This window comes from Coregonus lavaretus (assembly GCF_964263955.1).
Source record: "Coregonus lavaretus genome assembly, chromosome: 30".
Lineage (NCBI taxonomy): Eukaryota > Metazoa > Chordata > Actinopteri > Salmoniformes > Salmonidae > Coregonus > Coregonus lavaretus.
The window spans coordinates 11,435,071-11,456,185 of record NC_140017.1 but is presented as its reverse complement, the minus strand read 5'-3'; the positions used below and the strand labels follow the sequence as shown (position 1 = coordinate 11,456,185).

General features: G+C 42.6%; 1 protein-coding gene across 4 annotated transcripts in view; it reads left to right on the top strand.

Annotated features, from left to right (window-relative positions):
* Nucleotides 1-5,425: 5,425 nt before the first annotated feature.
* Nucleotides 5,426-21,115, top strand: part of LOC311105960 (RNA-binding protein Nova-1-like) — a 48,274-nt gene continuing 32,584 nt past the window's right edge. For 2 of the 4 annotated variants that reach the window (XM_084148204.1, XM_084148202.1), the window contains exons 1-2: nucleotides 5,426-5,680; nucleotides 18,052-18,195. In XM_084148204.1, coding sequence (XP_084004330.1) covers nucleotides 5,524-5,680; nucleotides 18,052-18,195 — 301 coding nt within the window. In that variant the 5' untranslated portion in view covers nucleotides 5,426-5,523. Of the gene's footprint in view, nucleotides 5,681-7,536; nucleotides 7,612-18,051; nucleotides 18,214-21,115 lie in introns of all 4 variants that reach the window. The other 2 variants (XM_084148201.1, XM_084148203.1) reach the window with 2 other exon arrangements.

Below are 21,115 nucleotides of genomic sequence, written 5' to 3'. Positions count from 1 at the left end.
ATGTTTGTCAGGGCCTGTCACTAACAGTCTCCGGGGCTGCAGCTGGATGCTGCTACATAGTGTATCTAGAGTAGAGTAGTTTAGCTGTAGAATAAACTGTTTCCTCAGTTTAACCACTAGGTGGTGACATTGCATAATAATCCTAGTTCCACCTGTCTCGATAGCCTACTTTTACTTTCACCAATCACCATGCAGATAGGCCTATAATGCAAAATGATGAGTGTTTGTGGATTCTAACGCAGTTATTTTTGGAATCAAGGATCCAGAAAAAATATGAAATATTATATCTACAAATTATTATAACAGTAAATAACAATACGATTTAATAATAAAACTCTTGCATACAACTTTGACCAAATTTTCATATAGTTGAATAATACAATTATTATTAATAATAATAATAATGATGATAATACATAATAATAATACATAATGGATAACTTAAATAACATAAAGATGATCACACCAGATGTGGCTATTTGACCAGCTCCGTTCATGCAGCAGGTCAGGAGGGAACAATAGTCCTAACACCATGTAGGAGGGGGTAGATGGGGACCCCCTCCAAACAATGGGATGGGGGTTATGCATGGAGAATCATCCGCTGCTGGTCTACATCAAGCAGGCTTTAGCCTTTCACTTCTAGCACAGGAGAGCCGCATGGGTTTATGTGAAAGCTTATAAACCCATATTGATGTAATGGAGGGTTTTACCCCGAGCCATCTGTCCAAAATTACCAGATGAATACAATGCTTTGATGGGAAAATACAGAGATTGGTGGCTTACCTACACATAATATGTGACAAATCACTCTGAATAAACCAGTTATTTTAATGGTGGCATTGGATCTAGTTGCCATTGCTAAATGAACGATCTCTATCAACTTCCTGATAGTTTACTATCATTCTAATTGCCTTGTCCAATGTGTGCACTTGTTTGTTGTTTGTGTTTTCCTCCTGTACACAGCATTTTGCTTTTCCTTATTGCATATTTATTATCTCTGTTATTCTCCCCTTCTTAGAGGGGCCTTTGTACCAGACCGTGCCATGTCAAGGATTCTTCCAGTTTCATCTGTCCCTCTATTGGACCTGCTGTGCTCTCATGGCATTGTGGCCTGACATTTTTCTTTAGGGGGACTTCTTTTGTGACCTATGACTTAAAATGTGCGGACACATATCAAATGTGATTTATTTGATTGATATTACATTATTGTTTGAAACCTGTGTGTCAAAATAAAAAGTCTACAACATATCATTTGGACTATTTTGAGTCTGAAAAACAAAATCAAAAATCATATGTAAACAATAATGAGAAAACAATTTTTTTGTTTTTTTCACAGTCCAATCTTGCTTCTTCCCCCTAGTTACCACAGGGGGAGCCAACCAAACAGGCTCGATCTGCAATTCAATAGGCTCAGACAGGGCTGGCCCTAGCGTTTTAGGGGCCCTAAGTGAGATTTGGTTGGGGGGCCTCCCCACCTACATTTACATTTACATTTTAGTCATTTAGCAGACGCTCTTATCCAGAGCGACTTACAGTTAGTACCTAGCAGGCAAAACATTTTAGTAGCCCCCCCCCCCCCCCCCCCCCCCCTCTTTACGGTGGAGAGATTTAAGTTCTAAAGTTAATTTCCTGCTATTCTACAAATTTTGCCATGGAGCGTAGAGAAAATGTTGCAGTTTTAAAGCAAGTTTCCTGCAATTCTACACATTTTGCCATGGGGTGGAGTGAAATGTTTGTCATTTAGCAGAAGCTCTTATCCAGAGCGACTTAAAGTTAGTGCATTCATCTTAAGATAGCTAGATGGGACAACCACATATCACAGGTATAGAAAGTAAATTTTTCCGGAAGTGCAAGTGCTGGTTCAGGTTAATTTTTTGTATTTTTAATTTTTTTGTGGGGGGGGTGTTTTTGGAAGATGGGCAGGGACTCTGCTGTCCTAGCTTCAGGGGGAAGCTAGGTTCCACCATTGGGGTGCCAGGACAGAGAAGAGCTTGGACTGGGCTGAGCGGGAGCTGCCCTCCCTTAGGGGTGGGAGGGCCAAGAGACCAGAGGTGGCAGAACGGAGTGCTCGGTTTGGGATGTAGGGTTTAAGCATAGCCTGAAGGTAGGGAGGGGCAGTTCCTCTTGCTGTTCCATAGGTAAGCACCATGGTCTTGTAGTGGATGCGAGCTTCGACTGGAAGCCAATGGAGTGTGCGGAGGAGCGGGGTGACATGAGAGGACTTGCGAAGGTTGAAAACCAGGTGGGCTGCAGCGTTCTGGATAAGATGCAGGGGTTTGATGGCACAAGCAGGGAGCCCAGCCAACAGCGAGTTGCAGTAGTCCAGAGGGGAGCGGACAAGTGCCTGGATTAGGACCTGCTCCGCTTCCTGTGTGCGGTAGGGTCGTACTCCTTTAAGAGCGAGTCAGAACCGAGTAGTGAGAGTACATGGGAGACACAGAGAGAGTGAGAGACACAAATCCTCTCCATGTCACCTGGTAGGAGTGGCCAAGAGTGTGCAGAGCCTGAGACGCCCAGCCCTGAGAAGGTGGAGAGGAGGATCTGATGGTTCACGGTGTCGAAGGCAGCGGATAGATCTAGGAGGATGAGAACAGAGGAGAGAGAGTCAGCTTTGGCAGTGCAGAGAGCCTCTGTGACACAGAGAAGAGCAGTCTCAGTTGAATGACCCGTCTTACTCCTATGTCGGGCCGTTCCTGCGCTCAGCTATAGTTAGCCTTACTGCCTACTGCCTAGCCAGTCCAGGGTTTTGAATAATGCCAAAGGGTCACAGCTGTAAAGAGTGCTTTTCTTTCTCCCTGGTGATCAGAGAGACCTGCAGTTCCTTAGCTTGTGTGTGTACACCCCAACCCCATCACTGAGTAAGGATATTCATTGAAGTTAATGTATGTATGAATGAATGAAACAAACCCTTTTTTGTGTTTTCTCTTCGTTTTTGTGTTCATGTGATAAGAACCAATGACTGATCTTTGCCTTTTTCTACTTTATGTATTGTCTGTAATTTGGAGTAGCCTATCTTGCCTTTCTCTGTGATAATAGGGCAGCTCTTATAGGGGTCCAGGCCAGGGAGACCCACTTTTAGAATGGTCACTTCCAGATGAGGAGGGGTGGTGGACAGGCCATCTGGCATTTCGGGCCTGTCTAACTTGTTTTTTTTCCCGCAAAATTTTCTGGCTAATGATGGGGGCCTTAAGGAGTAAAATATCCTGGTGTGGGGGCCTCAAGGGGGGGAAATGGTCCAGTGTGTTAGAAATGCCAGAACCGATTTCTGGTCCCAGTCTGCCCCTGAGATGAGGAACCAATGCAAACCTTGTCATATATCATATCATACATGTATATCATATGTTGTGCTGTGCATCACCTGAATAATCAGCCTTTCTATCAACAAGTGCAAATAGTATCCTACATTTTCCATTAGGCAATCTAGGCAACCTTACATCCAGATAAGCTTCAGAATAGTCTAGGCTACAACATCTGTTAGCTCCTATACATCCTGCCTTATAAAAACCAAAGAATGTTCTTAGTATGCCTCATTGTAAAAATAGCTTATGGGCTAGGCTACTTCACATTTTCCATATTACTGTCGCAGGCAACCACTAAAAAGATAGCTGGACATTATAGTTCCACACCATGGGTTGAAAGAAAGTGGGATACTGCGCAATTGTTTCTTAACTGAACTCCGGTGGTCCAATAAAGTGTCTTATACATCTGCCTTGGATTTGCCACGTATTTCCACACATCAAGCGGCAAATTCTCGGAGAAACCGAGAAGGCTCACCGCTGAGAATTTCACAGCAATGTGAAATCGTGTGAGATCCCTGCTTGTGTGTAGGCCACGGTCGACATAATGTCACCTTGACGAGAATCTAGAGGAGCACGAGGGGCGCTCAGCATCTGTCTAGGACTGGACAGGGAGAAAGGGTGTGTGCCGGCAAGTGTGTATGTGTGTGAGAGAGGCAGTAAAGCCCGGCTCGGAGAGTTCGCACGCACGGAGGATCCCTCCATTTGGTTTCTTCCACACGGAGATGGCTGGATTTCACAGAGGTAGTACTATATACTTCCACGTTTCCTTTCATATAGGTATAGCAGTTTCTGAAAATGGTTTCTTTTAGAATCTGTTTTTTTAAGGGGTGTAATTATGTATAACTATTTAGTCAACGCTGTTATGGCAATTACGGGCTGTAGGCCTAGTTAACATAGGCGAATAACATAATAATTAGACCTACCCTAATAGGCAATAATAATAATAATAATAATAATAATAATAATAATAATAATATGACTAAGCCACTTCATCGTGGCTGTTTTTTCTTTTCATAAAATTTGCACGGTAGGAATTCCAGTGAACGAGGCACTGTGGAGCGCCGTTAGAAGTTACCGCTCCAAGTCAGCCTAGTTTTACATCTTCCTGTGCAGCGCGACCCTCGGTTAGTTGTCCGGTTTTGATACATAGTATACAGCTTTTGTCAGATTTGACTTTTCATAACAGGTTAGGAGAATTTACGCAACAGTAGGAGAATTAACGTAGCAGGTTAGGAGAATTAGGTTAAGTTTAGGAAAGGAGTTAGGGTTAGCTAAAATGCAAAAACATAATTCACTTTTGACGTTAATTTGACAAAAACTGTATCCCTTCTAGCCATGACTTAGTTGTCCCCGACACCTCCTCTTTCTTTAGCATGTGACATATATTTTATACTCAGTTTGCGGGAGAGATTCAGTTCATCCAATCGCGTTTCGAGAGGGGCGGCTCGTTTTCTCAACATTTGACAGGGATGATTCTGATCCTCATGACGTCACCCGATACCCTGCGCTCCTACAGTCAGTCAGCGAAGGGATGCTCTGAACGCAAGATTGCAGCATCTTTCCTGAGAGACTACAAACAAATCGCATATCCCTCTAGCTTTGTATCCGTTATCGGCATTCTCTTCCATTTGGACCCTCTTGCCCTCCAACATCGAACTGCAGGGTGTCTTCATGTACGAAAGGAGGACCGGATAGAACACCATATGTTTATTTCACCACCTTTCCTTTCCCTTTATTTATTTAACCTCTTTGTCGTCTGTATATTTTTGTTTTGATATTTTATTTTGTTGACCATTGCCTAGCTGCAATACAGAGAGGAGCGCCATCGTTCTGCATTGCTTGATAGGAATACGCGCTTTATTGCAGTGGAATTAAATAACACACATATGAAGAAATTAATGGAAGATTAAATTAGCCTACTTTCTACAACACGTTTATAGTATCTGGAACGGGACATAATTGATCGGTTCATTGGATTTTTGTTGAGGTTACGTTCTTCCATACGCAGCGCAAGCATCGTCTTCCTCAGTTAGAACAAATAGCCCATACTCTGCGTAGCATCTCGGTATTCTCTGAAAAGTCGAGGATAACGCGCAAGATATTCCATTCGCAAGAATATACGCATTTTCGATTTCTGAATCGCTTCGTCTATTCAAAACATTTTTTTTCAATAGGCTACGTTGCATAAAGGGATAAACGCATTTTCACCCAACCTACTTTAAAAATGATGGCCGGCGGGGCAGTACAGCAAAACGGGATTTTCCTGAATCCTCATCATCACAATCAACAGCCGCACATGGAGTCGGATCCCCCCGATTCGCGTAAAAGACCACTGGAGACCCCAACCGAGGCTAGCAGCACTAAACGCACAAACACGGGAGGTAAGTAAAAGATGAGGGATTATCTCGAATGTGTGAATCCAGTTTATCCTTATGCGCACACTGGGGTAGCACCGAGAAAGGGAAAGGATGGCAGGTTGATTATCATCTTGATGTAGCATGCCTCAACACAACACTGAAACTAGTGTTATTTAGTGATGTATAAAGCAACATTTCAAACATATTGCATCTTGTTGTAGTCTTTTTCCATTGCATCTATTTACAAAATAAGGAAAATCCTTTGTGTTGATGGGTGAAGACAATGAAGGGGGTGAGTGAGAGGGTTCTGATTTGGAGGGAACCCTCAGGTCTCATGTACACTTTTAGAAAAAAGGTGATATCTAGAACCTAAAAGGGTTATTTCATTCATATTTTATTTGACCCATTTTGAGTTTTACGCAAAGGAAATTGTGGATATCCAAAATAACAAAACAGTCTCAAAACTACAAACAACTGAAAAACATTCCAATATTGACCTCCCTCACATCCCTTGCTTTGTGACGGGTAATCGTGTGATAATCGATAATCTGTCACATAGGCTAGGCTACTCTAGTCTCTTTGTGTGCAATTACTCAAGAAGACAATCACATTCATATAGACACCATTAGTAGTAGGCCTAAATACAGGAGCCTACAGTATATGTCGCCAATACAGTGCAACATTGTCATCTGCTATAATGAAGTCACTGCTTAATACTTCATCATTATCATTGTAGCATTCAAAATACTGCACCTTTCATTAAAGGCTACATTGCCATTGAATACATTCCAATCATGATTCTATTCACTGGTTGGATCAAACATGGATGTCACCGTAGGTAATCACCATTTGGTTTTGGTTTACATGCTGTCATGCGCCAAGCAATTCCATCCTCTACTGACATTATTACTATACCATTAGTATTTACTTATCCTGTCTTCGTGGACTTTTGATAGGTCTACAAAACATTTTTTAAGGTAAAAAAAAAAAGTTTTAGAATAGGCATTTTAGTGTGGCACACCTACCTACCACACACATAACATTATCATGATATTGTTTACAACCAGAAATAGCCATGTAGTGACCAAAAAAGTGTGGTAGTTACTAGAGTACAGTAACTACCACACTTTCCCATGGAGTATTGTAGTCAACAGACGCCCAGTCAAAATACTTACACACACACACACACACACACACACACACACACACACACACACACACACACACACACACACACACACACACACACACACACACACACACACACACACACACACACACACACACACACACACACACACACACACACACACACACACACACTCAATGGGATTGCACATAGTAAAATGCCAGTATTTTTTTTGGAAACATTGGAATTACTTTCTCAGAAATTATATAAAGAGCAATGTCCTGGAAAGATACAAGCTTTATAATAATACATTATAAAGGCTCATACATGCTTATAACGAGTAGTAAAGCTTTATAGCTGTCGGTTATAACAAGTTCAGTGTTACCAACCACTTCAATAGCTTGATGTTTTAATATTTGCATCACACACAAACATTGAGAAATGGTTAACTAAAGCTCCACTGAGACCTTTCTAAACAATACCCTCATGATCATAATACATCAAAGTGATTGAATGTGTCTATAGCAGAGCAACCATTGATACTGTGTGTAGGCTAGCTAGTGGCCTGTCCATATTGGAGGCCAATAACTTAATCAACAGGCCTCATTTGCAGGTTGTTTGTGGTTAAACAGAATCAGTTATAGACTTCAGGACATTGAAGCCAGTTACAGGGGGGTACAGCCCCTCATCATCATTTGTGATAACATTAGTTTTGCCACACACACAAAATGTGCTTCCTCTTCCTGTATAGTGGCCTTCCTGCAGCCCCTTTTTGAAACTGAAGGCATTGTATTCCCTCACCAGGAATCACACTCTGAGGCACATGGTAAGAGAGACACTTTGACTTTGTTATTATTCTACTTTCTTTTGCTATTCGCTTACTAAATTACAATCCTGCTATAGCAGTTTGACAGTGATATGAATAGTTCCTAAAGAAAGGCAAAAATAGTCTGCAGACTACAATAACGCAATCTTTTCTGAAACTATTTTGGAAAACCTATAAAATCTGATTTCATATTTTCGGCCTACATCTTTTATTGAGCTAAAGATATCTTAATTCATAAGCATCCTATGTATATGGACTATCATGAAAGCTTTGATTATAAGCTTATCATCTGCAGAAAATGCAGGCATATGTTTACGTTTTATATAATGAAGTCCATAGCATCCATTTTCATGTTAAACTGACATGCTTATTTTGTCATGCTATTCATATTTGTGGAATTGAAAAGGTTATCATATATATCATATTTGCATATCTATTGGACATGTTGTGTATATTCAATTGGTTGTTTATAATTTTGTAATTAACATGACCACCTTCATTCCTTTTGCATGTCATTGTTAAAGGGCGGATTGATTGGGAATGATGATAAAGTGGATGAGACAAAGTTCAACCTCAATGAATGTTGTGTTATACTGAATATTGTCTACTCTACTGAATGTCCATCTCTGTCTCATTCATACTACAGAAGAGATGGGATGAGAGTGCATTGTGCTGTAGCGTATAGAGGATATAAATCATGTTTATATGTTACATAAGGTGACGTTCTTATCAGGGGAAAAATCACTGACTCCCATGGTTTGATTTATTTTACAATCCAGATGCTTGACTTGCTCCCGCTGCATACCCATGGGACACATATTCAGATAGGTCTTCAGCCCAACTCCCCGCTTATAAATAAAAACATTCTATTCCCCTCTGTCCACGTTCATAAGATATGATGAAGTAATTTCGTAAATGGATGGACTGGCACCAAAGTGGCTTTAGTGGACAGTGGTGAGGAGGCCTTCTAATGCCCTTGCCAAATGACGTGAGGAGACTGTGAATAAGTCCGGGGTGTGTGGAGGGGGGACAGAGAGGGGATGGGAGGACGACGAGAACCCAGACGAGCTAGTGATGGGAGGGGGAGGGGGTGTGATGATTCCCCAACTCTCCCCTCTCTCTGGCAGATACCATACACAGCACTGAGCCATCAGTCTATAGGACAGGGCTTTGATGTTATCGATTGCATCGCAAGTGTTTTGTGTTGCTTTCCCCTCCGGAGCTGAGCTCTTCTCACGCATACTTAAGTGACTTACCTTCCCCGGATCGATCCATTGGTGCTGAGGAGAATGCGTCACACTTTCACAGAGCGAAAAAGCCCAAAAGAGAGCAGAGCTGGTTTTTATAGAGGCTTTGCATAAACATTTGCAAATTGATTTGTCAATGATGGTGAAGGTGCACTATGAACAAAGGGCAAATATAAGCTTTGTCCCGGCCTATCGCCTGCCAATCTCGTAGCCACCCAGTGTGTGTTAGCCCGGGCTGTTGTAGCCGAAACACTGCGTCCCCCCACTTCTCTGCGGCATGGCTGTTTTTCAGCTGAGCGTTTCTAGGCAGCACGGCGCTCTCTTTCTCTCCATCCATGCTCTCCTTCAGCCCATCACGACTGCTCCCCCTTATTCACCTCCACCCACCCACCTCCTCATCAACTGCCAGCTGCCATTGACTACCTACCCCCAGCAACCGCATGCAGCCGTGTCTGCCTATCCATCCCCAACCATTACCATGAACATGAAGGGGGTGCTGCTTCTTCCTCTTCATCATCATCATCTTTTTTTTTTTAAAGCACTGCGTCAAAGAAAAAAAAAATCCCAGTGTATAGGGCGGGGTTAGAGTTGGGGAGGGTGCTGCTCTCGGAATGGTGGCTTACAATTGGGCGCAGGAGTCGCCTGTCTCCTCCAGCCCACTGCCGAGTGGAGGAGAGGCCTCGCGATGAATATGGATGAGAGCGATGAAAAAAGCGATGCAGAGGGGAAGATCTAGCCCCCTCTCGAAACAGCCGTGCTTGACGAACAATGCACGGTGCCTTTCACACACACACACACACATACTGGAGAAGGAGCGCCGCTCAGTATGGTAATTAGCATAGTTCAGATAGCCGTGTCCGGAAAGTCTCAAACGTGGACACTAGAAGGGGGGACATTTTGAAAAGGCTATACACTGATTAGACCAAACCGAAACACATTATGCATCTGGCTATATATGGAACAGAGGACAGCCACCAGGACGTTCATACAGATTAACTGGTGACCTTGAAAAAAACTCCCAGACAACAGAATGGCTACAGATGTGAAATAATTTTTATTTTGCCTTATTCATGTTCTAGGGTTCATGACTCAGAGTAGCCCCCATATAGAACCAAGACAGGTGGTTGTCCACTAACTGGTGTGGAGATTTAACTTGAACAAAAGGAGTGAAGGGTGAGACCAAGCCCCGCTCCCCCACACAAACTCCCCAGCTTAAGTGAACTGCATTTTTCCAACACCCCACTGCTTTAGCCTAGCCCAGAAGCCCACCCAACCCCCGACACCAGATCCCCAGATTTGAACCGTCCAGGATGATGGACCCTATTCTGGGCTCAGGACTCCAGGGAGCCCCTAGCAACAGAGTGCTATGTTTACAAACTAGTTTATTATGTCAGATGCCTATTCATTATTTATTGTAGCTACCCCTTACACACATAATGACACACACACACACACACTCACACACACACACTCGAACGAATGACACTGATCCAACCCCAAGCATACTAGGAGTAAGACATGCAGGATGTATTCTGACCTAGCTGGCTCACTTTGTCGTTTTCCCAATAGAACACATGGGAGTGGTGAGTTGGAAGCATTTCTCTGAATACACACATACACATGCATGCATGCACTCACACACACACAAACACACATAAAAACACACACACATATATTAGGTGACTGATTTTCCGCCATTAAAGGGGCACTTCGGGATTTTGGCAATGAGGCCCTTTATCTACTTCCCCAGAGTCAGATGAACTCATGGATACCATTTGTATGTCTCTGTGTCCAGTAAGAAGGAAGTTAGAGGTAGTTTCGCAAACCAATGCTAACTAGTGTGCTAGCAAATATCCATAGACTTCCAGTCATTACGCTAACTCTAGTTAGCAATTGCGCTAGCACTAGTTAGCAATTTCCTTCAACCTGCTCGCAGAGACATAAAAATGGTATCCACATGTTTATCTGACTGTGGGGAAATAGATAACGGGCCTCATTGTCAAAATCCTGAAGTATCCCTTTAAATGTTATGCACTGACGTGAAAGGAAATGACTGTGTTCCTCCAGAAACTTTAACTGCTGAGATCTGTCCCTGTTTGTGTTGTGTGAGAGGAAATAAAACAAAGACCCTCGACAACCAGGAACTACAATCCTGATGCCTAACATCTGCTCAGGGCGGATCACATCTCTGTCAGGTCCATGCTCATTTATATCAATCCATCCACAGTGCTCACAGGGATGTATCAGCCAATTATTTAAAACCCACAAGAGTTCAGCCTAAAGCCTCTTCTCACAAAACATACTAATTCAATCTAAGGATGTTGTGCCCTAGCCTGACATGGCTATTTTCTGACAGCGTCTGGGAAATATATCTGACAGGGTTAGAGCGAGTGGTTTTATGTTCCCTATCAGAGATCGATGTAGAATGTGTGCGGATTGTCTAGACAGGAGTAGCCGAGCAACTGTGCACAGTCCTCATGCTTGATTAGTAAGGGCTGCATGATGGACTATCATCTGAGCGACTAGGACTCGCCATGATACGGTCAGATCTGTATAAAAAATTATTAGAGACAATTAAAACATTTTTATGTATAGAAGTGACCCACTGTGTATGAAAGGTGTGTGTTTACTGTTTATGAGATGTTTATATGAATATACAGTATTTATGTATGTACAGTGGGGAAAAAAGTATTTAGTCAGCCACCAATTGTGCAAGTTCTCCCACTTAAAAAGATGATAAAGGCCTGTAATTTTCATCATAGGTACACGTCAACTATGACAGGCAAAATGAGATTTTTTTTCTCCAGAAAATCACATTGTATGATTTTTAATGAATTTATTTGCAAATTATGGTGGAAAATAAGTATTTGGTCAATAACAAAAGTTTCTCAATACTTTGTTATATACCCTTTGTTGGCAATGACACTTTCTGTAAGTCTTCACAAGGTTTTCACACACTGTTGCTGGTATTTTGGCCCATTCCTCCATGCAGATCTCCTCTAGAGCAGTGATGTTTTGGGGCTGTCGCTGGGCAACACAGACTTTCAACTCCCTCCAAAGATTTTCTATGGGGTTGAGATCTGGAGACTGGCTAGGCCACTCCAGGACCTTGAAATGCTTCTTACGAAGCCACTCCTTCGTTGCCCGGGCGGTGTGTTTGGGATCATTGTCATGCTGAAAGACCCAGCCACGTTTCATCTTCAATGCCCTTGCTGATGGAAGGAGGTTTTCACTCAAAATCTCACGATACATGGCCCCATTCATTCTTTCCTTTACACGGATCAGTCGTCCTGATCCCTTTGCAGAAAAACAGCCCCAAAGCATGATGTTTCCACCCCCATGCTTCACAGTAGGTATGGTGTTCTTTGGATGCAACTCAGCATTCTTTGTCCTCCAAACACGACGAGTTGAGTTTTTACCAAAAAGTTCTATTTTGGTTTCATCTGACCATATGACATTCTCCCAATCCTCTTCTGGATCATCCAAATGCACTCTAGCAAACGTCAGACGGGCCTGGACATGTACTGGCTTAAGCAGGGGGACACGTCTGGCACTGCAGGATTTGAGTCCCTGGCGGCGTAGTGTGTTACTGATGGTAGGCTTTGTTACTTTAGTCCCAGCTCTCTGCAGGTCATTCACTAGGTCCCCCCGTGTGGTTCTGGGATTTTTGCTCACCGTTCTTGTGATCATTTTGACCCCACGGGGTGAGATCTTGCGTGGAGCCCCAGATCGAGGGAGATTATCAGTGGTCTTGTATGTCTTCCATTTCCTAATAATTGCTCCCACAGTTGATTTCTTCAAACCAAGCTGCTTACCTATTGCAGATTCAGTCTTCCCAGCCTGGTGCAGGTCTACAATTTTGTTTCTGGTGTCCTTTGACAGCTCTTTGGTCTTGGCCATAGTGGAGTTTGGAGTGTGACTGTTTGAGGTTGTGGACAGGTGTCTTTTATACTGATAACAAGTTCAAACAGGTGCCATTAATACAGGTAACGAGTGGAGGACAGAGGAGCCTCTTAAAGAAGAAGTTACAGGTCTGTGAGAGCCAGAAATCTTGCTTGTTTGTAGGTGACCAAATACTTATTTTCCACCATAATTTGCAAATAAATTCATTAAAAATCCTACAATTTGATTTTCTGGATTTTTTTTCTCATTTTGTCTGTCATAGTTGACGTGTACCTATGATGAAGATTACAGGCCTCTCTCATCTTTTTAAGTGGGAGAACTTGCACAATTGGTGGCTGACTAAATACTTTTTTCCCCCACTGTATATACAGTATGTATGTCCACGTGTCTGTGTGTGTATTTGTTGTATTTGTGTGTGTACTTGTATTGTGTAGTGCGTATGAGGGTTCATGTGCAGCAGCAGAACCCGTTTGTGTTTGATATTATTGATCCATTCCATTATTAATTGAGGCTGGTTAAAAGTAGACCCATTCCAATCAAAACGAGGTCAGTCTTGGCTTTATTGGGAATCTGGGTCAATGCAGAACGCAGACAGTTCTGCTGCTTCTTATACTCAGCGCAGGCAGGCTTACTGTCAGTTAGTGCTGTGTGGGAGAAAACAATGCTATAACCTGCTTTAAAACGCAGAGGTCCGTCCCAGCTCTATGTATGATTTCATGGCTATGACCTTACTCCCAGTTAGAACGGAAAGTATCGTATTTCTTCCTCTTGTAAAGTGCTTTCTCTCCATCGCCCCTTGGGTGGGTTCAACAGACCAGGTCCCAGACGGTGCCAATGGTGCATTTTTATGATTTGGAGCATGCAGAGGAGAAAAGCAGTGCTTAGAAAACACTATTTCTAACAAACACAGACTCTTTGCACACACACACACACACACACACACACACACACACACACACACACACAGCCATCCACCCACAAACAAACACTCACACAAAACATAACACGTGGGGGTGCATCGATTAATGAGATTATAGCAGGACCAGTGAGTGTTTTGATGAAAGATAATGAACTCTCTCAATTAGCTGATGATTCCCCCAGCCAGGCCAAAACCTGTTCTGTCTGCCTGCCTGCACCCCTCTCACCATCTCCCTCACCAATGCTCTATGAAGTACTCAGTGTTCTTGGTTCTATGAGGTACTCAGTGTTCTTGGTTAGAAATAGCATGACACTCCTGAACACATGCTAGGAAGTCATCAATACACATGCAAAAGGTGTCGCTATTTTATTGCAACTCAAGTCAAAAGTGTGAGTGTAGCCATCATTATACCCGACAATCAAAAGGCAATGGTGTCACAACTCATGAGCCCCATCCCCTTCTCCACATCTTGCACAGTGGATTTATTTCTGTTGCATTAGTATAGAACAGGTATTATGCCATGTTCCATCCGTAGTGTAGCTTGTACATCAACAGTGCATGTGTGTCGTGAAGTGACACAAAACCATGCCCTCGTAATAATAATCCTATTTATATCTGCCGCCTTGGGGAGGCAACCTGGATTAATTGTGGTGGAATATTAGGAGAGGAGGAGAGGACCCAGGCGATTGGCTGAGACACTGGGATACAATGTTCCCTTAACCCTCAAACTACCAACATATTTTACATACGTGGATTACCAACTGGGGTCATTTTGACCCCAAGAAGAAACTATTGGAAAAAGCAATAATCATAGAAAAATATCAACGTAATTATTTTCAAAAAACCATTAGACATAATGCTATCAGATTATTTTAGCAAATGTACAGTTAATTAGCATATTCTGTAAACGGAAATAAAAAAAATCCCTTATACACATCCACATGAACACTAAAAAACTGATTTACTATCATTTGATTGTAGTATCATTCAGTCAAGTAAATATTAATTGTGTCATATTTGTGGTAAAAATGTCTGTCATTTAAAGGGGCAGTACACCAAAATTTGAAATATGCTACATTTTTTGGACAAAAAGGAATTCACCCATTGATCCTGAGAGACATATGGCTTAGTTTTCTTTATTTACTCACCCCACAGCCAGCATTAGCATCACTGCTAGTGAAACAATGAGAGTGGTAGGGTCTATGGCAGGATGCTTCAAAAGGTATACACAAATCCTCAAAGTCACTTCAAAATAAATGTTATAACAACCAAAATACCAAAACAAGTTGCACATATAGAATATTGGAGGGTATTAAAGGAATTCTGGTATTTATATAAAATATTCTGTCTAATAACTATTTTCCGGCGAATACGAACCAATACAGCACTATATGTACTTTCAGAGGGGAGCTAGCTGGTTTCTTTATTAAAATTCTACCAAGCATTCATACCACTGACATACTTTTATGAGCTGTTTTGACTGCAACTAAGCATATATCTAAGGTAATTTAAATGTTGTACACGGTCATACCTAGTTATAACCAGTTATAATCATAAGCAAGTACATCAAGTGCTCCATATCTGCAGGTGATCTGTCTATCAGGTTAAGATCACTACAACAGGTCCCCCTCCACCTTATGAGGATTTGTCTTGCTTAATATTATTCAAATAAATAGTTTTTTAGATTTGCCCTAGAACAGGGATCTCTAACCCTGTTCCTGGAGAGCTACCCTCCTGTAGGTTTTCATTTCAATCCCAGTTGTAACTAACCTGATTAATCTTATCAACTAGCTTAGTATTAGAACCAGGTGTGCTAGATTTGGGTTGAAGCTAAAACCTACAGGACGGTAACTCTCCAGGAACAGGGTTGGAGGGCCCTGCCCTAGAATAATGACTTTTCTGAGAATACACACCAATACAGCTCTCTGTGTAGATTCAGAACATATCAGCATTCTGTCTTGCAGTTCTATCAAGTATTTACACCATTGGCAGACTTTACATACCATTGGCAGATTTTTATATTCACAAACATAAGGTAATTTTGGTTTTGTACACAGTCATACGATACGTGGTATAGAAAAGTATAATTTTAGGTGAGTACATGGGGAGCTATATCTCTGCAGATGATCTGTCTATCTGATAAAAATCACTGATACAGGTCCCCCTCCACCCTCTGGTGGCATGGATAACTTGTAATTATGTCCCCAGAGAAACCTAGATTCAAATAAAGGTCCTATCTATACAAGTTCTATAGGCGGAATTATGTGTTTTTGGCTGGGGTCAGAATGACCCCAAAGGACTTGAATTTTTAAAAAGTTCATATGTGGTCCTCTATAGCTCAATTGGTAGAGCACGGCGCTTGTAACGCCAGGGTAGTGGGTTCGATCCCCGGGACCACCCATACGTAAAAATGTATGCACACATGACTGTAAGTCGCTTTGGATAAAAGCTTCTGCTAAATGGCATATTATTATAAACAATTATTTAGATGGATTAAGAAAACATTGATTGACAAATTCATAAAAAAATTGAAGAATTGAATAAACAACCTTTGGTCTATGATCCAAAGTATGCCTATGGGGTCAAAATGACCCGTCGGTAGTTTGAGGGTTAAAGTTCCAGTCAGGGAAGAGGCTATAGACATTCAAGTCCCTGTCAGGGAAGAGGCTATAGACCTTAAAGTCCCTGTCAGGGAAGAGGCTATAGACATTCAAGTCCCTGTCAGGGAAGAGGCTATAGACCTTAATGTCCCTGTCAGGGAAGAGGCTATAGACATTCAAGTCCCTGTCAGGGAAGAGGCTATAGACCTTAAAGTCCCTGTCAGGGAAGAGGCTATAGACATTCAAGTCCCTGTCAGGGAAGAGGCTATAGACCTTAAAGTCCCTGTCAGGGAAGAGGCTATAGACATTAAAGTCCCTGTCAGGGAAGAGGCTACAGCCGGTTGCTGGCTTAAGGCTTAAGCATGCTTCGGTTCGGCTGACGCCTAGGTATGCGAGTGTGCTCGACCGCTTGAAAAGACCTTTGCTTGAAAAACTAGAATAAAGCGGCAATAGTACTGTTTGTCCATCTTGAGATGCCATAGCCAGTATACACTTCCTCAAAATAGTCAGAATTCAAGAAATCTGTCATTAATTTTGACGTTTTTGCCAAGGAGATCTTAGTTGCACAATTTTACATCTAACTAGGATGTTTGGTGCAGTATTTCTCAAGTAAAAAAAATTGCATGAAAACGAGTCATCTCTCATTGAATGACAACAAACACTGCATTGAAGAATCCCTACTGTTGATCAATCAACGACGAAGGGGCGTAGACTTCGGCTTCCGATCTTCGGCTTGCCTTGAGAAAGAATGTTGTGTGCACAAACAGCCCAAAAAACCTTCCCCGAAGGCCAAAACGAACAGAAATGTCACAAAATGTCCCTACCGTTGATCAATCACCAACGAAGGGGCGTAGACTTCGGCTTCCGAACTTCGGCTTGCCTCGAGAAAGAATGTTGTGTTCACAAACAGCCGAAAAAACTCTTCTCGAAGGCCAAAATGAACAAAAACGTCACAAAATGTCGTTATAATATATGCACGAACTGTTCTGAACTGTTTTGGGTAGGAATCATGTGGACGCTTCAGCAGGCAGGTAGCCATTTCTATACAAAACAAAGGCACTTTTGTTCCGAAGGGGGGTTGCTAACTTTGTTTCCTCTCTGCTGCTAAACCCCCATTTGCCCACTTTGAAGCAACGCCTTCATGTCTTCAAGCTTTTGATGTTTCAGTTGTGTTCCTACTACAGTAGCCTGCCTGCCTTTGTGTTTTGTCCTATATCCAAGGAGGGTGGGCGGAAGAACAGGAGCTGAGAGATGTGCAAAAGTTCTCTGTTATGTATACAGTAGTTTTGAAACTGGCCAAAGTGTAAGGGGACATTTATGGAAACCAGACTGTGTAGCGGTAGATGGTGTATATATGGGAGTATGGTTATGCAATGTCTGACTGTGTTTCCAAAAGCATCTATTTGATTAGATTTAACAAATCACATAGCCCTTTATTAATAACGGTCAGGCAAGATGATGACAAAGAGCAGATTCTTGTGAAACGCTAAAATGAGATTAAATCAATTTGTGAAATGATTTACAGCTGTAAATGCATAAGAAAGAGGATAGTTGTTATGGATTGTCGTCATAATCTAATCATGCACAGATTATTTTCTGTAGAGTCTAAGGATGCCTGAAAGATGAATGGATAGGTTGAGGGGGAGAAAGAGGGGGAGAAAGAGGGGGCAAAACAGAGATGGAGGATAATGGCTGTATGATTTTAGTACAGGTAGATGGATCACCTGAGTGTAGTACATTCTGACTTTCTTTTTCTGTTTCCTGCCTGCAGAGGAAGGTGAGTACTTCCTAAAGGTGCTGATCCCCAGCTATGCAGCCGGCTCCATCATCGGCAAGGGAGGACAGACCATCGTCCAGCTGCAGAAAGAGACCGGCGCCACCATCAAACTGTCCAAATCCAAAGACTTCTACCCTGGTGAGTGCTTGTTGACCAGTGCTATATTTCAATCAATGATGCTGTATTTTAGAGATCTTTCAGTACAAATAAGCTTATTTCGGGAGTTTACTATATGTATTTATTTTCTGACCTCTGCCTCTCAAAGAGGCTTCCCTTTTGCCAGAAGTGTTGTGTCTGGAACCTGATTCCACTGGGTAACAGACATAGCCTCTATCAGGGCTCAAGTTTCATGCAGCCGTGGATCACATAGGGACATGCGAGCGAACACAGAGTCAAGTTCACCACAGATACAGGATTAAAGGGTTAATTAAAGGTGAAATTGTATTTACCTAAACTCTAAATTCCCTCATGACATGACGTTTTGCACGGCTAGACACATGAGATGCACCTCAGCTGTGTGCCATGCTGTCAGTGAAGGAGCTTGTGTGCTCGATTAGAATTTGCTCTGAACAACACAGACAGGAAGGGATACACTGAAATTATGAGACGAACCAATCACCGTACATGTTATATCTCTATCGCACTCAATGGGATTCTTGTTTGGACATGTGAGATGGGAGAAGGTGGAATCAGTTTCAGATGTTGGCTCCTTGTTAGAAGAGCATTGTAATTCCCTGTACATCCTTCTACTGCTAGCCCTGTCAACAGAACAGGCCATCTCTGTTGTATCTCCTCTCCCTGGGACTCAAGACCCCAAACTCCAGCCAGCTAGAGCAGATGCAAGGTGCAAGACCCCCACCACCCCCGACCCTCCCAAACACCCCCAACCCTCCTCCCTTATTGGAATTGGCATTAACTAGTGATCTGATGTTGAGAACGGCCTTGTTGAGATAGAGAGTGAAAAGGACCACAGAAAGAGGGAGGAAAAGAGTGAAAGGGGGCTAAAGAAAGAGATGGCTGTAAAGGCCCTTTTCTGTCGTCTTGGAGATGGAGGGATATAGAGGAACTGTGTAGGGGGAGGGGGGTGTCCTTCCTCTGCACTGAAGGAGGCATCTATATGCAAATGAGCACCGGGCGGCTCTTCCTGGGTGACAAATCAAAAGGTCCACCTGCTGCGATGTCCCGTCTGGGGGCCCACTAGGGGGGCACAGAGGGAGGCGCCGGGCGAAGTGAGTGCCGTGGGGAATGATGGGGAAAATAGTTGAATCAAGTCAGAAGGAATGGCTGTGTAGTGCTTGAGACTCTGTCCCACCGTACAAGACGTGCTCCCTCAATTCATCCTGGGATAGTGCCTCACCAGCATTTCATTCCCAACCAATTAGTTGGCCACAGCAGGATTGGGCCAAGACAGGCAACCATTCATTATTATAAGAGCCAAGATTTATTAGATACAGCCTCTTCCAAATATAGGCCCCTGCGACGTTTACTGGAAAGTAGCGACAATATTTTACTGCGACCTGCCTCGGCAGAGTGGAGGCCCACTGCTCCATTTTACAAGGGCTGAAAAAACTTAGATTAGAAAAAAGATCTCTGAATGACAGCATCATTGCTCATACCTGCAGGTGTCTGGGCCTATAGGGAGAGAAGGTAAAAGATGCTGCAGCCACTCATCCATTACTCTTTCTTTGGGGATCACAAGCGGAATGAAGATATTAAGACATTAGCTATCGCACCCAGAGCGATGTGATATTGACATTTGAGAAAATCTGGAAACTGATTAAGAAAGTCAACGTCTCATTTCATGCCTTCAGATGGCCATTAGCCTCAAGGTGCTATATGCTCGTTCACTTTCATATGTTAGCTGCCGACTAAGTAATACAAGAAGATAGCTAGGTGTTTTCCAGTCCAATTATCATCCAGCTGATGAGCTTACTTGTTCTGGGTCACCTCTCCAGTCTCCAGAGACTGTAAGTAGGTCAAGAGAATGGTGGTGGCGTCTCTCACCTCCTTTAATATGAGGACCATTTTGCTGAAAATTTGGGAGATACATTACAGTAAAATGATTATTAACACAGGGTTCATAAAGACCACAGCCTTTACATGTCTTTGACCTATGAACCCACCTACAGGCTACTGCCTACAAATCGTTTGCCCCGTCCACCTATGACACCCCATCCCTCAGGATGCCCTCCCAGTATGACATCACCACAGGGTAATGGGGTTCAAAGGTGATAATGATGGAAGAAAAAATTACTCTCGCTTTATGTGAGAGAGAGTCTTGCTGGTTGTTCCTAAATGTTGACTCCCTCCACGTTTAGTTTGTCCCGACCAACCGCTCACTGATCTTTCCCTCTTCTCTGTCCCTCCCTATCGCTTTGTCTTAATCCTCTGCCATGATTGCGGTTTTCAGTATTTAATACCTAGCCAAACCCCCCAGCCCTCCCCGCTGGTCCCCCAAGCATTATCAACATTACTGATTTATCCCTTCTAAGCCGCTTAAGCTCTAAGCTTTTTGAGTGAAAGATGAAAAGCCACAATATTACATATTCAACTCGTCTGGGTGAAATGGGTTTCCTGTTTGTTTTTATTTTCTGTCTATTTTCTAAATGTATTATTATTACCGTCTGTGGTTTAATTCAGTTATTCAGTTACATTTACATTTTACATTTTAGTCATTTAGCAGACGCTCTTATCCTTATTCAGCAGAGTTAACTCACCAGTAGGAATGGCTTGAATTTCTAGCCGGCTTCTTGAAGACCATCAGTTTGTTAGCTTGTTCAATTCAATGGGGTTTCATTGGCAATTGACACAGTGAAAGGGGTTAATTGACATTATGACATAGTGGGGGATACTCACCAAAGTCAATATCTAAGAGGGCAGCGTTGGCTCATTCCACCAGGATATTTTTGGAAGTTCCATGTAAGGCTTCGTACATGTAGAAGACCACATCTTTCACCATAGGCTTTACCTTCTCCTCGTAATCCTGGACAAGAACACACACTTGACCCTAAACTTACACTGAAATGTAGGAAGGACATAACACAATGTATCCAGTGAT